The sequence below is a fragment of the Peromyscus californicus genome, unplaced genomic scaffold (assembly GCF_007827085.1).
Source record: "Peromyscus californicus insignis strain IS unplaced genomic scaffold, ASM782708v3 Scaffold_11__1_contigs__length_118956290, whole genome shotgun sequence".
Taxonomy (NCBI): Eukaryota; Metazoa; Chordata; class Mammalia; order Rodentia; family Cricetidae; genus Peromyscus; species Peromyscus californicus.
Window position 1 is genome coordinate 111598815 of NW_026294402.1, and position 19223 is coordinate 111618037.

The 19223-nt window shown below is 41.4% G+C and overlaps 1 protein-coding gene across 14 annotated transcripts in view; it reads right to left on the reverse strand.

The window, feature by feature from the left end:
- Rbms3 (RNA binding motif single stranded interacting protein 3) overlaps window positions 1-19223 on the reverse strand; it is a 1493133-nt gene that overhangs the window by 785179 nt on the left and 688731 nt on the right. For 11 of the 14 annotated variants that reach the window (XM_052723536.1, XM_052723582.1, XM_052723605.1 and 8 more), the window contains one exon: window positions 16086-16259. In XM_052723536.1, the coding sequence (XP_052579496.1) occupies window positions 16086-16259 (174 nt within the window). Of the gene's footprint in view, window positions 1-16085; window positions 16260-19223 lie in introns of those variants that run through there. The other 3 variants (XM_052723627.1, XM_052723623.1, XM_052723630.1) reach the window with 2 other exon arrangements.

Consider the following 19223-nt stretch of genomic DNA (forward strand, 5'->3'; position numbering starts at 1 on the left):
AATACTGAGAGAACAGGAAGCTGGAGAGGGAGACACTGCCAGCCGCCATCAGGACAAGGAAGATGTAAAGTACCGGTAAGCCACAAGCCACGTGGCAAAGTATAGATTAATAGAAATGGATTAATTTAAGCTGTAAGAACAGTTAGCAAGAAGCCTGCCACGGCCATACAGTTTGTAACCAATATAAGTGTCTGTGTTTACTTGATCGGGTTTGAGCGGCTTGGGACTGGCGGGTGAGAGAGATTTGTCCTGACTGTGGGCCAGGGAGGAAAACTCTAGCTACAGGGCAATGCTGGAGAGCTCACCCTGGTGGTGAGGACGGGGGAGAACTGGTAGACTGATCAATCCTGCAACTAACCAGGCCCACCCCAACATCCACCCAATCTGTGATCTGCAAGAGTATGTGTGAAGGGGCCGGTCCTGCAGACCCAATGCTGCAGGATCTCCACACATAGGGCAACAACAGGATAACCAAGACAAGTCCCAGTGAGGGCCCAGCATCAATAGTGTAGCAGAAACCAGAGGCCTTGAACCAGACTAATGACTCTTTGCAATAAACACTTATGCACAATATATATGGGGTTGCTGTGTGACTCACTGTGTCATACTACAGCTTCCATGAGGGATTTTCTTTTTTTTTTCTTTCTCTTAAATGTTATTTTATTTTATTTTTGGGGTGAGGAGATTGTAGCATGAATCTTAAAGAGTCTTATTAATGAAACCAAACCCAAAGCCAGTTATTGGGGTGAATGCTGGAAAATCAGAGAAGCAGAACAAGTCACAGCCACCTCACCTTGCCAATCCCCCAGCTGATCCTGTTTCCTCAGACTGGAAGCCTCTGTGTCTTCATCCGAATGGATCTCAGCTGAACTGCTTCTCGAAAGCCTGAAAGCTTAACCAGCCTAGTTCCTGGTTTTCACGCCTTATATACCTTTCTGCTTTCTGCCATCACTTCCTGGGATTAAAGGCTCACTTCCTGGGATTAAAGGCATGAGTCACCATGCTTGGCTATATCCTTGAACACACAGAGATCCAGGTAGATCTCTGCCTCTGGAATGCTAGGATTAAAGGCGTGTGTGCCACCATTTTCTGGCCTCTATATCTAATGGCTGTTCTGTTCTCTGACCTCAGATAAGTTTATTAGGGTGCGCAATATTTCAGGGAACACAATATCACCACAGGAGATTGCAAGGGCAGAGGGTGGATATGAAGGGACAGGAAATGGGAACCAGATGCATGATGTGAAACATAGATAAAATAAAAAGAAAGTTTTAAAAAAAGTCATTTACTGCTCTTTCCACAGACACACACACACACACACACACACACACACACACACACACACACACAGGCATACACTTTCCTGCATCCACACACAGACATACCATGCACAAGCACACAATAATGAGAAATTAAAAATAAATAACTAAGGATTGATTAATTGTACACTACTCTTATGAATATTACTCATCAGAGTATACCACAAAATTTGGCACAATGGTGCCCACCTGTAAGGCCAGCATTCCAGAAGCTAAGACAGGAGGATTGCATGTTAAAAACTGATTTGGGCTCCTTAGCTGACCTAGATGACACAGTGAGACTCTGTCTCAAAACCTACCCACAGTCAGGAAAGGGTATTCGCTCCATGCACATCTGTCCGGATGTTATCATCCAATCATCTTGTTTTGTGTTTTGTGTAGGTAACCACAGCTGCTGTGTGATCATGACTGCAGTGGTCAGCTCATATCCAGAAGGCAGCATGTCACAGCACTCCACCCCAGACCCCTATTTTCCTTCAGCAAGGTCAAGCCAATCCAAATCCTGCCATAGACGGAGGAGACAGTCTTCGACCCTGTCCTGGATAGCTGCTGGGGGAGCCAAAATTATTCTTAATTGAGGCTGTGACCCCTGGTAGGTTTCCTATGCTCTAGCAGCTCACCTCACATCTGTGCACATGTGGGCGGCACTAACTGGACTTAGTGAGCTATCAAAAAAAAAAGGACATGAAGTTGGAAGAGGGGATGAGTTGGGAGGAGATGGAGGAACTAGAGGAGAAATGGGGGATAGATAGGATTGCATAAATATTTCAAAAATAAAGAAAAATTTAAAAAATTATAAATAATAATAACCTGCTTATATAAACTAACTATATAAATAACAAAAAGCCAAGTATCCCATTGAGCCATAGGGACTCTGCTCCCCAGTACTAGGATTATAAGTGTGTACCTGACTTTCTGTGATGTAAGTTATAGGGATTGGACACAGGTCCTCAACTTGCAAAGCACATACTTCATTTATTGAACCATCTCCCCAGGCCCCCCAAACAAATAAGTCTTAAGTTGCATACTGAATGAGAAGCCTGGTATGTTTCATCTTTGCTCTATCTTACTGTGGGTATTAACTGTCAGTTTGTCCATCCTATATGTGCTACCTGCCCATGAGTTCTTGAGTTGTTGTCTCAGTTACCAAAACCTTAGTATGCTCAATACTATCTGTGGTTTCTCACCAGTGCTCTTCAAAATACTCCCCCACAAATAGAGCAGGAAGGGTCACTGAATTAGGATTTAAATATACATCTAATTTTAAAATGACTATGAATCATTTTAAAGAATATATATTCATAATAAAAAAATACCTTGAAAATCAAACTACTGTCCTTCCTGGCCAAGAGGGCAAAAAGTTTAAGTTTCCAACTTAACTTTAATGTATGTTTGAAAAGTTTCAATGTCCCCAAAACACTTGCATTGATTTTGTAAGTGAAGAGGCAGGAGAAGCCTTAGTCAGTCTTCACCTTTGAGTGATCGCAAAGCTGCCTCAAGGAGCTGAGCTGATAAGATGACGTCATTCAAGTTCATGGTCTGTGATTGCTGCAAGGCTTGGTCTCATGAGACCACACTGAGAGTCCCTTCATAAGAGTAATCAATAATATTTGCCTCTCCTAAAAAGGGTGGAGGGAGCTGATGAGCAACATGTTAAGCTTAAAAATGATTATGTTTCTTTAACAGGAGTGATCAGAGTCCAAGCATGTGTAGTCATTGTCCTCTTCAAATACCCATTTTAATATGACTGTGTCTGTGATGCCACACTCAGAGTTCACAGAGAATGGCTAAAGGTCATCTACGAGAGTCCCAGCATCTAGCACAGTAAGAATGATGGCCAGAACCCTTCTCTATCCCGTGCCTTCTGTAACAATGCTATTGCCCCTTCCTTTTATCCTTGAGTTCTTCTCATGTATGAGATTCCTCATTATAAAGAGAATTTAATCTTATCCTCATTTTCATCACAAATCTTAACAAGATTGTAACCAGTCATCCAAAATGATAGAAAACAGTGAGTTTCTATATGGCTGATAGTTTCAAATTGTCCTACTTAACGGCTGCTTTCTTAATTTCAATTTCAAGGTTTTATTGTATGTGCATGTGTTTGTGTATCCAGGTACACGAATGTTGTAGTGTGCATGTGGAGGTCATAGGACAACTTGAAGGAATCACCTCTTTTCTACCATCTAGATCCCAGGGATTAAACTAAACCCATCAGGCTTAGTGACAAGTACCTTCACTTACTCAGTTACTTATTCAGGCCAATTTTAAGATTACTTTTTAAAATTATGACATTTATTATCCCCTGAAAAAATAGTTGAGTGAGTGTAACATACCTATAATCCCAAGACTTGAAAGACAGAGGGAAGAGGATCAGGAGTTAAATTCATACTTGGCTATGTAGGCAGTTTGAGACCAGCCTGGGCTACAGTTTAGACAATGACTCAAAAAACTAATAAACCGCTGGGCGGTGGTGGCGCACGCCTTTAATCCCAGCACTCGGGAGGCAGAGCCAGGCGGATCTCTGTGAGTTCGAGGCCAGCCTGGTCTCCAAAGCGAGTTCCAGGAAAGGCGCAAAGCTACACAGAGAAACCCTGTCTCGAAAAACCAAAAAAAAAACAAAAACAACAAAAAAAAACTAATAAACCAACCACTTAACTAACTAGCTAGCTAGTTATCAAGTAATTGTTCAGCTAGTCAATTGATCAAACAAACAAAATGCAGACTGTCAGAGTTGGACTAGAAAATCATCTGATATCATAGCACAGATTTCCATGAAGTGCAGGCTTCTGAGGCAGGAGAGGTGGCCAAACCTGATGGAAGTTCCAATCTTACATAGAGTCTGAATGATATACTACCAAGCCACACATTGAAGAGGAAACAGAATGGCAGCTGAGAGGAAAGACCATGGGAAGATGACTGTGGCTGGGTGGTATCCAAGGGAAGTAAAACATAGCAGCTGAAACACCATGATGGCAAACTGTAGGAAGACAATCTCAGGAGAGAGAAGATAACTGGAAGTGGTACCAACTAGGAGTCTGTGAACTTCTGTGATGACCCAAGTTAGAATTAATACCTGTATATTTCAATGTAACTTCTACCTTCTGGGTGACTTACAAGGAATACCCTGGGCTGAACAGCCTTATGTCATCTCATTGAATTGACAAAAGGACCTCATGAAGTAAGCTGCATTTCCCCATTTTTAGAAGGAACTTGACTTTGAGATAGTCACTGACTTTGCTTCTATCACACAGTATCCACAGAGTATCCGCTAGCCACCCAAGTCAATTCTAAAGTTCCTGTGGGCAGCCAGTGCATTATTCAGCTCCCTCATCTCCTAATGTCTCACAGGCTCACTCACATGGAGAAGCACTGCAGACCTTGATCTCACCAAGGATCCATCTGTGTCGACATACTCCTCCCCAGCAGCTTCTTTGAAAGATGAATATATGAACTCTTACTGTGCTCCACGTACTCCCCTTCCTGTTTCCTCCATCCAAGCTGTGGTGGTCTGAATAGAAATGGCCCCCATGGACTCATGTGTTTGAATGCTTGGCCTATAGGGAGTGGCACTATGAGGAGGTGTGGCTTGTTGGAGGAAGTGTGTCACTGTGGGGGTGGGCTTTGAGGTCTCATATGCTCAAGCTACAACCAGTGTGGAATACAGTTTACTTCCTGTTGCTTGCAGATCAAGATGTAGAACTCCCAGCTACCTCTCCAGCACCATGTCTGTCTTCATGATGCCTTGATCCCACCATAATGATAATGGACTAAACCTCTGAAACTGTAAGCCATACCCAATTAAATTTTTTCCTTTATAAGAGTTGCTGTGGTCATGATGTCTTTTCACAGCAATAGAAACCCTAACTAAGACACTTGTTCTTATCTTGTATACTGCCAGGAATATAGCATGCACCCAATGTGATTCTGCATGGAGACATAGCCTTATTGAAGGTTGAAAAGAACTGAGAGGTCACGGCTGGGACTCAGCCACTCTAGGGAGGCTCTGTGAATACACATAACTGCAAGAGCATAGGCTGGAAGCAAACACACTTTTGCAAAACAAGTCTTAGGCCCTGAAGGATTATGCAAAAGAAGGAGGAAATCTTAAGATAGGAATACTCAATGCTTCTCCTTGAGCCGTGTACAAATAAGAATCGACAAGCAAGCCATATGGCCAAATATTGCAGCTGATACAAGCTTAGTTTTAAATATTGTGATATAAGCAGGAATTACATTTTAGTACGTGATTCCTAAAATTGTTCTCTGATCTGCACATGATGGTGTATGCCTGTGATCCCAACACTGTCAGGAGGTAGAGGTGGAAGAATTGCTGATGATAGGGAGGTAGGCAACTAGGTGATGTTAATGAGGTTTCAGATACAAACAGGCATCCCGTCCTGTTGGGAACTGCAGAATAGCTTACACCTTCACTTTGATGTGAAGAATTTCAGTGCATTTTGTCCTTGCCCTGATGCTTTATGGGATGATGAGCTTATAGCTAGCTGGCTAGTCTTCATGGTGAAGAACATTTCAAGGAAGTAATGCATGTTGTTGATGGCTACTTTCAGCCAGATTTACAGAGATAATCATGAAGAAAAGTGAACAGAGCTGAAATACTTGAAGAATTAGTGTGCTCCAAGGATGATATGGCTGTTAGAGGCTATATGATTTGAAATGGGATAACGTTTTAAGAGGGCTGGGGAGAGGGCTCAATGATTAAGAGCAGTTGCTGCTCTTCCAGAGGATCTAGGTTCAATTCCCAGCACCCACATGGCTACTCACAACCATCTGTAATTCCAGGTCCAGGAAATCTGACATCCCCTTTTGGCCTCTGTGGACACATAAACATGGAGGCACACACATAAACATAAAAAATGAATAAACAAACAAAAAATAAATACATATATTAAAAAAGAAAAATGTGCTACAGGTATCTCAGAAATCTGAAAAGCCCCTAAAATCACAGTGATTTTAAGGATTTTCCAGGAAAAACCATTCTAGAAGAGTCTAGAAGCTGCCTTAGGATTAATTTTGCCAAGTTCAGAAAGGAAAGTTCTCTAAAGCTGTTATGTCCATGGTCCAAAGAAGCCCAGGTACAGGTAGAGTTCACACCAATGCAAAACTTGGAATTATCACAGTAATGATAGCTTGGTAGGTATGCAGAATGAATTGTAGATATGGAGTCATGGCAGCTTCCACCAAGGTTTCAAAGGAAAGCCTATGTTATGTGGTCAGAATTCCTGCAAGCAGTATTCAGTGGGCTATACACAATAAAACTTTGATATTAAAGCTGTGTTTAGGACTTAGAAGAGGTAGAGGTGCCAATGATGTGCAACGGTGGCCACAGAAAGCTACAGGCATCAAGTAAGACATGGCTAAGAGAACAGCTGTGTAGGCTACACATGGCAAAGCCTTATAGACGGGACTGCCGAAGCTCTTAGAAGCCCATTTTCTACAACAGTGTGTCCTGTATGCCACTTGTGGGGCTGGAGGCTTTAGTATTTGCTCTCCTGGTGTCAATATTGCCTTAGGCCAATCCATCATCACTGTTTGCCTGTTCTTACCTTATAAAGCAGGTACCCAGCCTATCACTGCATCCCGGAAGTGTGCAACTTTCTCTTTGACTTTTAAGGGACCCCCAGTTAAGAACTGCCCTGAGCCCTGGAGAAGACCTTGGGTTTCTGACTTTTGAGTGATGCTGGAACAGTTAAGATTTTAGGACACCTCACAGTGGACTGCATGCATTTTCTATCATCAGATAGACATGAATTTTGTGAACAAGGAGTGGGCTGTTGTGATTTGGATAGGAGTCCCACTAAAATATGTGTGACTTTGTTTCCAGCATGGTGCTATTGCCATAGTAAAACTTTCTGGAGAAAGTTGGAGGTCCTGACATCCCAAGGAGTGTGGCTTGAGTATGACTGCGAGACCCCAGCCTCTTGCTTTCCTGACCCATGATCTTGTTCTAATTCTCATTTCACTTGCTGGCTAGTTTCCTCATCAGGTACCCAAACTCATGGAGCCACCTGATTTTGGACCAGAACACCCAGATTTATGTGGTAAACAAAATATTTCTCTTTATAAATTTGTTTGTTTAGAATATAGTTCTGTTGCTATAGCAACATTGTTATAGACAGCAGAATGAATCAGTACACTGTAGAAAGAAACAAAGCTGAACACACACTGAAGAAGCCTCTGGAATCACAGGGAAAATACCCAAAAGAGCAAAGGTTTGGGCTACAGCAGTTTGAGAAGAATATAAGAGAACATTTATTTGATGATATAATAGAAGAAAACATTTTACATTTAGGTACAGTGTATTCTGGTATAAAATCAAAGTTTCCCCATGAGATCAAATCTAAGCAAAACTACACCAACACAAATTCTAACCAATGGTCAGGAACAAAAAGAAATTATTAAAATATTAAAATTCAGAGTAAAGAAGCAGAGATCATAGGAACATTCTAGTAAGGCTAACAACATATTTCTCATCAGAGTCTACACAAATTGGGGGAGAATTGACGAACATATACAAATTATTAGAGGAAAACCCCTGCACATTAAGAATGCTGTCTGGCAAAGCTGATCTTCATGAATGAAGAGACAGTAAGTACTTTCCAGGCAAGTTGTAACTGAGGGAGAAGTTATAACTGAAGGAGAATCTGTAACTAAGGGATATCATTAATACCAGAACCCTCTTGTATGGAATAAAGTTCTCTAAGTTGAAAAAAACATGGTAATTAGAAATGTTTTTAAAATATAAAACTTGCCAGGCGGTGGTGGCTCATGCCTTTAATCCCAGCACTCAGGAGGCAGAGCCAGGCGGATCTCTGTGAGTTCGAGGCCAGCCTAGTCTACAGAACGAGCTCCAGAACAGGTACCAAAACTACACAGAGAAACCCTGTGTAAGGACAGTGTTCAGATCACTTATCTTTAGTATGAAGATTAGAAGACACAACTGTTGGGGCTGAGAAATCTCAGTGGTTATGATCATTTACTGCTCTTTCAGAGGACCAGAGTTCAGGTCCCATGCTGGGCCACTCACAACCACCTGTAACTCCAGCTGTATGAGATTCAATGCCCTCTTCTGATTTTTGTGAGCACTGCACACGCATACACACATAGACATATAAAAACACAGATTTAAAAAATAAAATAAATAAGAAAAACAAAAGGTGAGATTACTAACAATAATAATATTAAAAATAATGTGTTGAGTGATTCATAATATAAGTATGTAAATTGTGCTGCCATTTTTTAAATATGAGGTGGAATAGGAGCGTAGAGGCTTTTGATTTGTTTTCAATCAGATTTAAGTCATGAATTAAAAATGGTACATTAGAACTATAAGTTCCCCCTCTTGCCTTCTCCCTTCTCCCTCTCCCTCTCCCTCCCCTTTTCCCTCCCCCCCACCCCCCGTGCGGGCATGCATGAACACCTCCTGGCACTCACAAAGCAAAAAAGTATAGTAGATACATAAAGATATTCCACCCCATCTAGCAGATTCTGTCCTCTAGAACTGAGCCCTAAAGATCAGAAAGGTCTAAAAAGAAGACATTTAGATGTCACTTCCTGGTTGGGCAGAATCACAGTGTGGGAAAGCTTGTGGAGTGAGTGGGTGATGTGATTAGAGCCATCAAATACCAGCATGCACCATACCCCTACATCTAGCTTTTTGAGTAAGGCAGCTAATATGTAATTGTATTTTGTAAACCACTATTAGTTGGACATTCCAATACCAGAAACAAAAAAAACCTACTTATAACTAATGAAGTATCTTATTCTACCCTCCAATGATGATCACCATGTTAGGACCAGCTCTGTATATTTAGTCATGGAGAAGATCTTGTTGGAATAAAACAATTTAAATCTTTAATATGTTTTTCTAAGAAGGAGATGCTGAATGTGTTTAATCTCTTCATCTCTGGAGAAACTGGGCAGGGCTGGAGGCAGCCACGATGTGAAATCAGAAACTTGGGGAAAATGACCATCTCTTTTGAATATTCTGGAAGGATCTTGAAAAACAAACTGTATGCCCTCTGTGGTGATACATTGTGTACCCTAATAAAATTTGCCTGAAGATCAGAGAACAGAAAAAGCCACTAGATTAAACATAGATGCCAAGCAGTGGTGGCACACACCTTTAATCCTAGCACTCGGGAGGCAGAGATCCATCTGGATCTTTGTGAGTTCAAAGTCACCCTAGACTACATAAGATTGATTCAGTCTAGGAGAGAATCAGAAGCAGGCAGTGGTGGCACCCACCTTTAATCCCAGTACTTGGGAATCACATGTCTTTGCTATCAGTATTTGGGAAGCACAGGCACCATTAATCTCAATACTAGGAAGTGGTATGGCTGGGCAGAGAAAAGCATATAAGGCATGAGGAGACAGAAACGAAAGCCCTTTTTTGACTGGAGGCCTTTTGGCTGAGGACTCAGAGGAGTTCGGTCAGAGGATTCATGGAGATTGGATCTCGCCTTCATTTAGGCCTGAGGATTCAGTAGTGGTGAGAAGTTTCTCTAGTGGTTTGTTCCTCTGTCTCTCTGATCTTTCAGCATGTACCCCAATATCTGGCTCCAGGTTTTTTTATTATAAGAACATTAGGATTCATGTTACAGTCCTCTCTAAATTTTTTAGGTTCTCATTGTAAGTTGGAATCATTACCAAAACAAAATGTATGTGCCAGGTTGTGAAAACAGTATTCTCCCCTCACCAGAGATACACACATGCACCAGGAGACAGGAAGCCCACTGGTTTCCAGAGCCTGGTTAATCAGGACATGGGGCACTCCTTTTATTGCTGCTCTCCTGGGGCATTTTTATGCCCTGAGGAGATGGACCACAGGAAGATTTATACACAAGGACCATGCATTTTTGTGGGGAGTAAAGGACTAGAGTAGGGGCACTATGCAATAAATTTTCTAAGCCTGAATATTTCTGAGAGGGAAAGGAGCACTATTAATGACGATGTGAGAAAATCAGCATTCCAGGAACACTTTAAAGATTATGTTAAAGGGATTCTTAAGGAGAGAGCTACCATCCATCTCCCTCATTTTAGATATAGGAAAACTGGGTTTCAGAAAAAAATCAAACTCCTACTTGTGAGTTTCCATAATTTGGAAATACTACAGGGTAGCCATGTCCACATATTACTGAAGAACTCTTATGTCCTGGCTTCATTCCTGTAGCTGTGATAAAACACTATGACACAAGCTTCATAGGGAAGTAGGGGTTTATTTGGCTTGCAATTCCAGTTACAATGCATCATTGAGAAGAGGTTGAGGTGGAATATATCAACCTATAGCAGCTAGTCTATCCATGACATGACATTGAGTCAAGAGCAGAGAAAAGCCCATGGACCCAGATTCGCTTACTTGCTGCAGCTGAGCACTTGGCTGGCTTTCTACATTCATGTGGTCCATGAACCGATGCTGCCCACATTCAGGGAGGGTCAGTTAACAATCATCACATTCCCCCACAGGCCACTCTGATCCAGGCTCTGTTCCCTGGTGATTCTAGAACATTTAAAACTAACCGGCACTCTTTTTTCATTACCCATAACCCTCAAGAAACAGCAGAACTCGACAAATGTCTCAGAAGTTAGCCTTTCAGGGACTGGATGTTGTGATTACAGATAGGTTAAATAAACCAAGTTGTCTGTGATCTGATCCTCAGACTCTGGGACAAACTGTTCCTTTCTAAGACAAAAGGAAGTTTGTGATCTGAGTAAATTAGGAGCCTATGTTTGGGGAGACTCTCTTGGATTATTCGGGTGATTCCTCAAAAACCCCCAAAAGCATCCTTATGTAGAAAGTGGAGAGATCAGATACCAGAAAGAGGTCAAGGTGAAGATGGAGAGATGGAGGTTTGAAGATGTTGCAATGCTAGTCTAAATGATCAGAGATGGCCTATGAGCCAGCAGGCACAGGGAATGTATCACCAGAATTAGAAAAGCAAGAAATCCTTTTCCTAGGGCCTCTCAAAGGCTCTTCAGAGAGTGCTTCCCCACTGACTCCTTGATTTTAGCTCAGAGAGACTCATTCTAGACTTCTGACCTTCAGAACTGTTGGAGAATGTGTGGTATTTTGAGGCCCCCATATTTGTGGTAGTTTGTTTCATTAGTCATGGGAAACTACCAGAGTCAAACGCAGAAGGGCTCTGAGAAAATATTTGGTCAGGTTGAGGCTAGTGAAATTCTGAGATGTTAATAAGGCTATCGATTTCATGTTACTAACTAGATGCTCCTTAGATACCAGGGTTCCCCTGTAGCATGGAAACAGAGGTCAAAGGAAGTCTGTTGAATCATACAGGCTGAACATAAACACATCGTGTGGGCCAAACACTCCTGAAACCCCAGGAAATTAGAGAACTGTAACTATTTAATCAGTCTGGTGAGTTCTATAAAAAGACAAGGATTTCATAAGGTAGGCAGAGAAACTGTCACCCCACTAAAGACCCCTAAATTATATGACTCAAGAAAATCTCTGAGAATCCATACAGACAAGATTCCAGTCCTGTAATTTGAAATTACAAAACCTCTGGTTCCTAGGCTGCATGGAGACTATGGAATCTCTTCTCATGTTTCTGCAGGCCCAAATATTTCTCTGGTATTTCAGCATGCAAAAATGGATCCAAGAGAAAAATGATGAAATAGTTCATGTTTCCCAGCAGGGTCATCCTAACCCAGCTCACAGTCTCCCAGGAGTGAACCACTGGCTTCCTTTCAGACGAGATATAGTTCTGCTCACAAACCAGCAGCAGAGTTAAGTGGGTGCTGATCTTAGAGTCAAGAGTTTAATGTCATCTGATCAAGCATGGGAAGACAATTTGAAAGAAAGTTTAAATGTTGGATTAAAGAGAGAATGTCAAGTAAGCATTAAAGCTAATCCTTAGAGTGTCCTTGAACTCAGAAATGTAATACTCATGCTTCCCTTCTAAGAATTTTCTAATCTGTTATTTCTATTTTTCTTCCACCTCCTGCTTCCCTTTACCTTCTGTGGTCTAACAAAAGGCAGCAGCAATTGCTGAGTTTAAGACAACAGAAAGAGGCTAGACAACCCCTAATTTGCCCAATAGTTTAGAAGACAGGATAACACGTATTCTTTGACCCTGCCCCTGGTATTAAAATTAAGAAGTCTACAAATACAAACGTTCCTCTAAGGAGTCACATGCACCTTGAAATTGAATGATTAGAAAGAGCTAGAGCCGGAATGCAAACATGCCACTATTCTCGGGTGTGGAAGACAGCATTGAGACGCTGTGCTAAAAGACAGAGCAGGGAATAAGATAAGGACAAAAGCTGAGGAAGCTTCCATAGTACATGTTGGCATCTCTGGCCCCACTATGAGCTGAGTACCTTGGGTCAAGACACTAAACTTACCTGAATTTAATTACACTAAGCTTTAAAATGTTGATGATCATAACTACTGCCTTGGACTATTTTGAAAAAAAAATAAGCATGTATGATATAAGTAAGAGTGCTTAGTACTTAGAAAATATTAAATATGTAATAAATATCAGCTGTTTTAGATGACCTTGAGGTCAATAAGAATAGGAATAGAAATACTTTACTAAGTTACGGTAATTTGTCTTATTTTGGTTTGAAAAGTAATGACCAAAGGGAAAAAGTAAACAGACACAGTAAACATGGAACTCACTACGAAACAAGTGCTTATGCAAATACATGCAAATTGTATTATTATTATGAAAAGCTGCCTATGTTTTGAGCATCAAGTGGCTCCAGGACTAGAGGAAAGTTACACTCGTCTCCCAGTGAAATGTATATGCGTGGGAACGCCCTTCTAACTTGACTCTGTTTTCTTATTGCCCTCTCTAATGGTTTTCAGCAACTCTTTCTTTACTTAAAACATTTAATGGGGCTGGAGAGAAGGCTTAGTGGGTAAAGGACTTGCCATGCAAACCTGAAGACCTGACTGCAATCCCAGAACACACAGAAAACCCTGAGTATGAAGGGACTTGCTTGTAATCCCAGCACTGAGCAGGTGGAGACAGGCATATCCCTGGGCCTCAGTGGCCAGTCAGCCTAGACCAGTGAGAAACTCTGCTCCAAATCAAGGTGTATGGCCCCTGAGGAGTAATAACTGAATTCATCCTGGCCTCCATACATATTCACACTTACGTGCAATTGCACATACATGTACAACCACACAAACACTTTAGTGGTTTTCCACCACACTTAGATATAATATTCTTAGTCTAGGCAACCAAGTGCTGCTTCCTGTGTGTGCTGGCTGGTTTTATGTCAACTTGACACACGCTAGAGTCATCTAAAAAGAGGGAACCTCAATTGAGAAAATTCCTCCATAAGATCCAGCTGTAAGGCATTTTCTTAATTAGTGATTGATGGGAGAGGGCCCAGCCCATTGTGGGTGGGGCCATCCCTGGGATGATGGCTCTGAGTTTTGTAAGAAAGAAGGCTGAGTAAGCCACTAAGAGCAAGCTAGCAAGTAGCATTCCTCCATGTCCTCTGCATCAGCTGTCTTCAGGGTCCTATCTGGAGTTCCTGTCCTAACTGCCTTCAATGGCAGACTTTGATATGGAAGTGTAAGCCAAATAAACCCTTTCCTTCCCAACTTGCTTTTGGTTATGGTGTCTCACCACAGCAACAGTAACCCCAACTAAGACACTGTGGCTGCCCTCTTCCTTCTGTTCTCCTCTCTCCAGGTTTTTTCATGTGAACTGCTTCTTGCTTGGGTTTCACTTTCTCCTGAACTTAGCACAGACACTTGTCCTTGTCACTCATCTGGAGTCTGGAAAACGACTTAACTGCCCACCTAATCTCAAAGTGGCACCCACTATCATTTGCCAACACATCAACCCAGAGTGAGTCTCTGCATTAGATTCACCACTGCCAAATATTTTCTTGTTCATTTGCTTCTTTTTAACCTTAATTTATAGTGTGTGTGTGTGTGTGTGTGTGTGTGTGTGTGTGTGTGTGTGTAAACACTAGTTTCCCCCTTCTTTAGAAAGGATGAACATAATAATAGTGAATAATTATAAATGAATAATAATGCTAATTTTGATGAAAGAATAATAGTTATTAAAGATCTTCTTACAAACTATTTAAAAATACCTAAAACTATCCTCATGAGTGTATTCTTATTTATTTGTTAAATAATTCATTCATTCATATATTTACTTATATTTGAGGATGACTGTAGCTGGAGATTTCTCTAGTCCTGCTGGGCCCCATAGCCACTCAGACCCAATTAAACACACAGAGACTTGTATTACTTATAAACTATATGGCCATGGCAGGCTTCTTGCTATCTAGTTCTTATATCTTAAATTAACCCATTTCTAGTCATCTAATAAGTTGCCACACAGCTCGTGGCTTACCGGTACTTTACATCTTACTTCTCATGGCGGCGGCGGCTGGCAGCATCTCCTGACTCAGTCTTCCACTTCCCAGCATTCTCCTCTCTGCTTGTCCTGCCTATACTATACTTCCTGCCTGGCTACTGGCCAATCAGCATTTTATTTATCAACCAAATCAGAGCAACACACTCACAGCATACAGAGCAATCAATATCCACAGCACAAGAGCACCATATCACCTCTTGCCACCACATCCCAAGTACCACAGTCACAGCTGTGCACCACCATGCCTTGTGTATGCAGTGCTGGGAACTAAACCCAGGGTTTTGTGTAAGCCTCACAAGCACTGATTAGTGGAGCTGCCTCTCCATCCTCTTGTGCACATATCTTTTCACATGTCCAAACAGATGCCAGAGCTCTAACCACTGAGCAAAGAGCTCCTTGCAATTTAAATTAGACAGTTATTCCCACATTGCTTTTAAACAAAGTCATACAAACTCTCAGTTTGAGTAAATTTCCTGAGACTTCTTTTGTGTGTCCTTACAACACACTGCTTCAACTTAGAAGCCCTACATATTTTATAACTTCGTAATCATTAAGTGGTAACTGGTGGTAAGGTATGGAAGTCTACATCAATAGTTAAATGGCTATGGATCCCACATCTCCCAGGGCTGACCAGCCAGACAATATGCTTTGAGCCCCGCAAAGAACTGTGCTCAGCTCTTGAACAGTCCACAGAGATACCCCAGTAGACATTCACCACAGTCTTTTTTAAGGACACACAATGCAATTTGCAATAACACAGAAATCCTAGTTTACAGTGGTTGGATTATGACACATGAAAGACATGGTGGCAAAAACAGGCGCCTTATTCCAGAAGGTTCTCAGACTCCACGAGTTTTCTTTTCCATGACTGGGGTTTGTTTTCCCTGCCCTTTAAGTCACTTATACCAACAGCCAGAGCTCTATGTAGTAGTAGCTGCAAAACAGTTCTGTCTGTTTACATTTGTACAAATATTTTAAAGACCATGGAGGAAAGAGGGAGCATCCAGAATCCTGTAACTTTTCTCTCATTTTAAGACTCTTTTTTTCCCTAGCACAACAGTGACCAACTAGAATCATAATCAACAGCCAAGAGGAAGCGAGAAGAATCAAACCAGAAATAGTTACACATTCAACCTCCCTAGTGCACCATTCTGAAAACCATGGTAATCTGTACCATCTAGGAGCAACTTGGAATAAAATATCAACTGTCACCCTAGATCACCCAAACATTTATCATCTAAATGCTTAAGACATTACCATTGTCCACATGTTATACTCAAGAGAAATCTATTTGTAGGAAAACAACCCATTTCACAGAAAGACCAACTTAAAAATATAACTGTGCCGAGCATCCGAATCCGGAGAGATGGGTACTTACTGAAGGGTGGCCAGTGCAGTACGTGTAGCTGGCATGAGACTGGTAGTGCAAGCTCGCTCTTGGGAAGGAGTATGTGTTCCAGGCAGGTTGGCTGGTGCTCCAGTGGGAACTGAAGCCAGGGCTCATGGTCATGCGTGACTTGCTGGTTTGATAGGTTCTCACTGTGGAGTTAGACTGTTGAAAAGAAAGAGATGGGATGTGAAGACAACTCTGTGCAAACCAGTCCAGCTATGCATCATGCATTCCCCTGTGTGGACAGGGCAGATCACTCAGCTCACCATGGAAATGGCCGCTGGCTGTGGAGGAAACATGAAATACTCTTCTGACTGAGATTAAAGCATCTTCCCTGCATTACAGTTTTGCCTGGATCACCAAGCACATAGCCTTATTGATACTGATCTCATCAATACCAATTCCCCCCAGCTACAACATGCAACTCCATCCTTTAGAAATTAGTGATGCTTTGGTGGGGATAGCAGCAACCCTACCTTCAGTTACATAAATGACCTTCCTCACAGTGGTCACTTTGGAAGTGCACTGTGAGTCTCATTCTCATGTGGTAAATCAGAATTTTATTATGAGGATCAGACTGAAACACAGATTGGTGCCCAACTCTAAATGGCATTCATATTCCATGGGTCTATTGCTCTCATGGGGAGACACCAGCAGAAGTCTGGGCATTCTTCAGCAGCTCACTATCATCCAACCTCGAGATAGCAACATGGTGCAGGGTTTGAAATGGACATTTATACCCAACTTGCTTGACCCATGTCACTTAAAATGGAAAACTGGTAAAATATTAATTTCCCAGATGTCAAGTAGATCTGGCTGATCACAATGACATATAGGGTAAAATATATTGAAAACAAAAGTCCCTTGTTGGCTCCTTTGTCCTCGGATGGCCACAGCATAGGAGGCATATAATAGTTTCCTTTCAGAGAGCATTTTCTATCATCAGATTGTGAGAACCACTTATCCCAGTAGCACAATGACTTTCACAATAAATTCTATTTATAAATCCATGGCACTTGCCAACTCAATCACTGGGAAAATGTGCTAATCGTATTGCTATTATATTCTGTAAACCCAGTGGGGAAGAAACTTGCATCCAAGATCCCAAGTTCCTGTTGGGTTACGTTCTGATATCAGATACCTAGATTAACAACTTTTTTGAGGATAAATCTTAGCATCTTGGGATTACTAGAACTGGGGAGCAAGTCAGTCCTTTAAAAAGAAAAATAAAATTTTAATCTACAGATGAATGAATCCATTTAAACTACAAAACTATGAAACAGGTTGTTAAGGCAACCAATCATATCTGGTTGTCCGTGCTTCTCCATTCCCTTCATCCATCATCATGATAACCACCTGTGTGGTGCACAGAGGTCAAAAGTTAATAAGAAGTGCAGATACATTCGTAAGAAGTACTTACCAAGGGACTGGGAGATGGCTTAGTCAGTAAAGGGCTTACCACACAACCACGAGGACCTGAGTTAGATTTCCAGAACCTACATAAAAGCTAGGTGCAGAGAAAGGATATTACCAGTAAACTTCCCTTGGGTCCAACACACCTTCCTGTCTCCTGAAAATCACTACCCTCATGAACCCAGGTGCTATCCTCAGTGATTCCTCCATGACTCAGCCTTATAATCACATGACTAGGTTCCCATTTCCACTTTTACATGAGTCGGAAACCTGACACTTCATGTACAGGGACATGTAAATACCCTCCTCTTCTAGTTCTGTTATATTCACTAATGGAGATTATTCTCTCAGCAACCAGAAGGCAGGCATGGTGGTCTTTCTTCTTCACATCCTGCTCCCCATCTTCTGTAACATTCACACTCAAGCTGTGACTCCTATCTGGGGTCATTTGTCTTATCTGCGCTCTCTCTCTCTCTCTCTCTCTCTCTCTCTCTCTCTCTCTCTCTCTCTCTCTCTCTCTCTGTGTGTGTGTGTGTGTGTGTGTGTGTGTGTGTGTGTGTGTGTGTGTGCAAGCATGTATATGTGCAACTCCTCCCACACAGACACACAAAGAGGGAGCAGTTATGTAGTTTACTCTCTCTTAAATTCCATTCCCCAGTTGTAAACTATCTGCTGGATAGGATATATAACTGTTGATCACCCAAAGGCAAACAAAATTTAAATGATCATGCACAAAACTAAATGGGTTAATTGCTTTGCTCTAAACTTTTATCTTCCCCATACCTAACTTTTAAAAATATCACAGATACATTTTGAAACCAACTGCCTGGAAGTCTTAGCAATATTGACTCATTTCCAATGTCAATGATCAGTGTCACTGAATCCTACAGAAAAGTTTTAGTAGTTCTTAAATTGTTTTGTCCTCTCTATTCCTATATCACTCTCTGTAGTTAAGGCTTCCATTAGTTTACAACAGAGCTGCTGAAATGGAAGGAAGCCCTGCCACCTTTAGCCCTGACAGACCCCCCCACAATGACACGGAGTCAGACTTTCCACAAGCATGCCTTCACAGTGTTTCTCCTAGCTGAAAAATGTCCAACTTTTTTTGCCATATTAATGTCTCTTGACCCTCTCTCCCTTCTAATTTTATCCTAACTGACACTTTAAAGGCAATTACTGGGTCCTTTCTACGTAATAGTATCTATTACAAAACAATTGACTCTCTGTATCTTACATAAAACACTAAGTGCCCATATTCTTCCTTTTAAATGAGAACAAGAGCTTTAAAACATTGGTCAATTGACTAGATTATCCTGCCATTAACAATCTGAAAGGCAATGTACCAAAAAAAGAATTGGGTTGGCTAGTAGGCTTATAAGCCCACTGGTCATGAGAAAAATGTAAAGTAAAGTTGTAAGAACAATACCAGGTCTATACCAGCTAAAACTAGAGTGACTAAAAATAAAATGACCAATAACACTAAATGTTGACATGTGCTTATGACCCAAGATCTTCACACACTGCTAGTGAGAAGAGGACTTAGTGCAAGTACTTTGGAAAACTTCTTTGTTGTTGTTTGTTTTAACTCTTTTAGGGGCTTACCACTCAGCTCCCAAATAAATCACACACAGAGGTTTATTTATTACTAACAAATGTCTGGCCTTAGCTTAGCTTTTTTCTTGCCGGCTTTTCTTATCTTTAATTATCCCATCT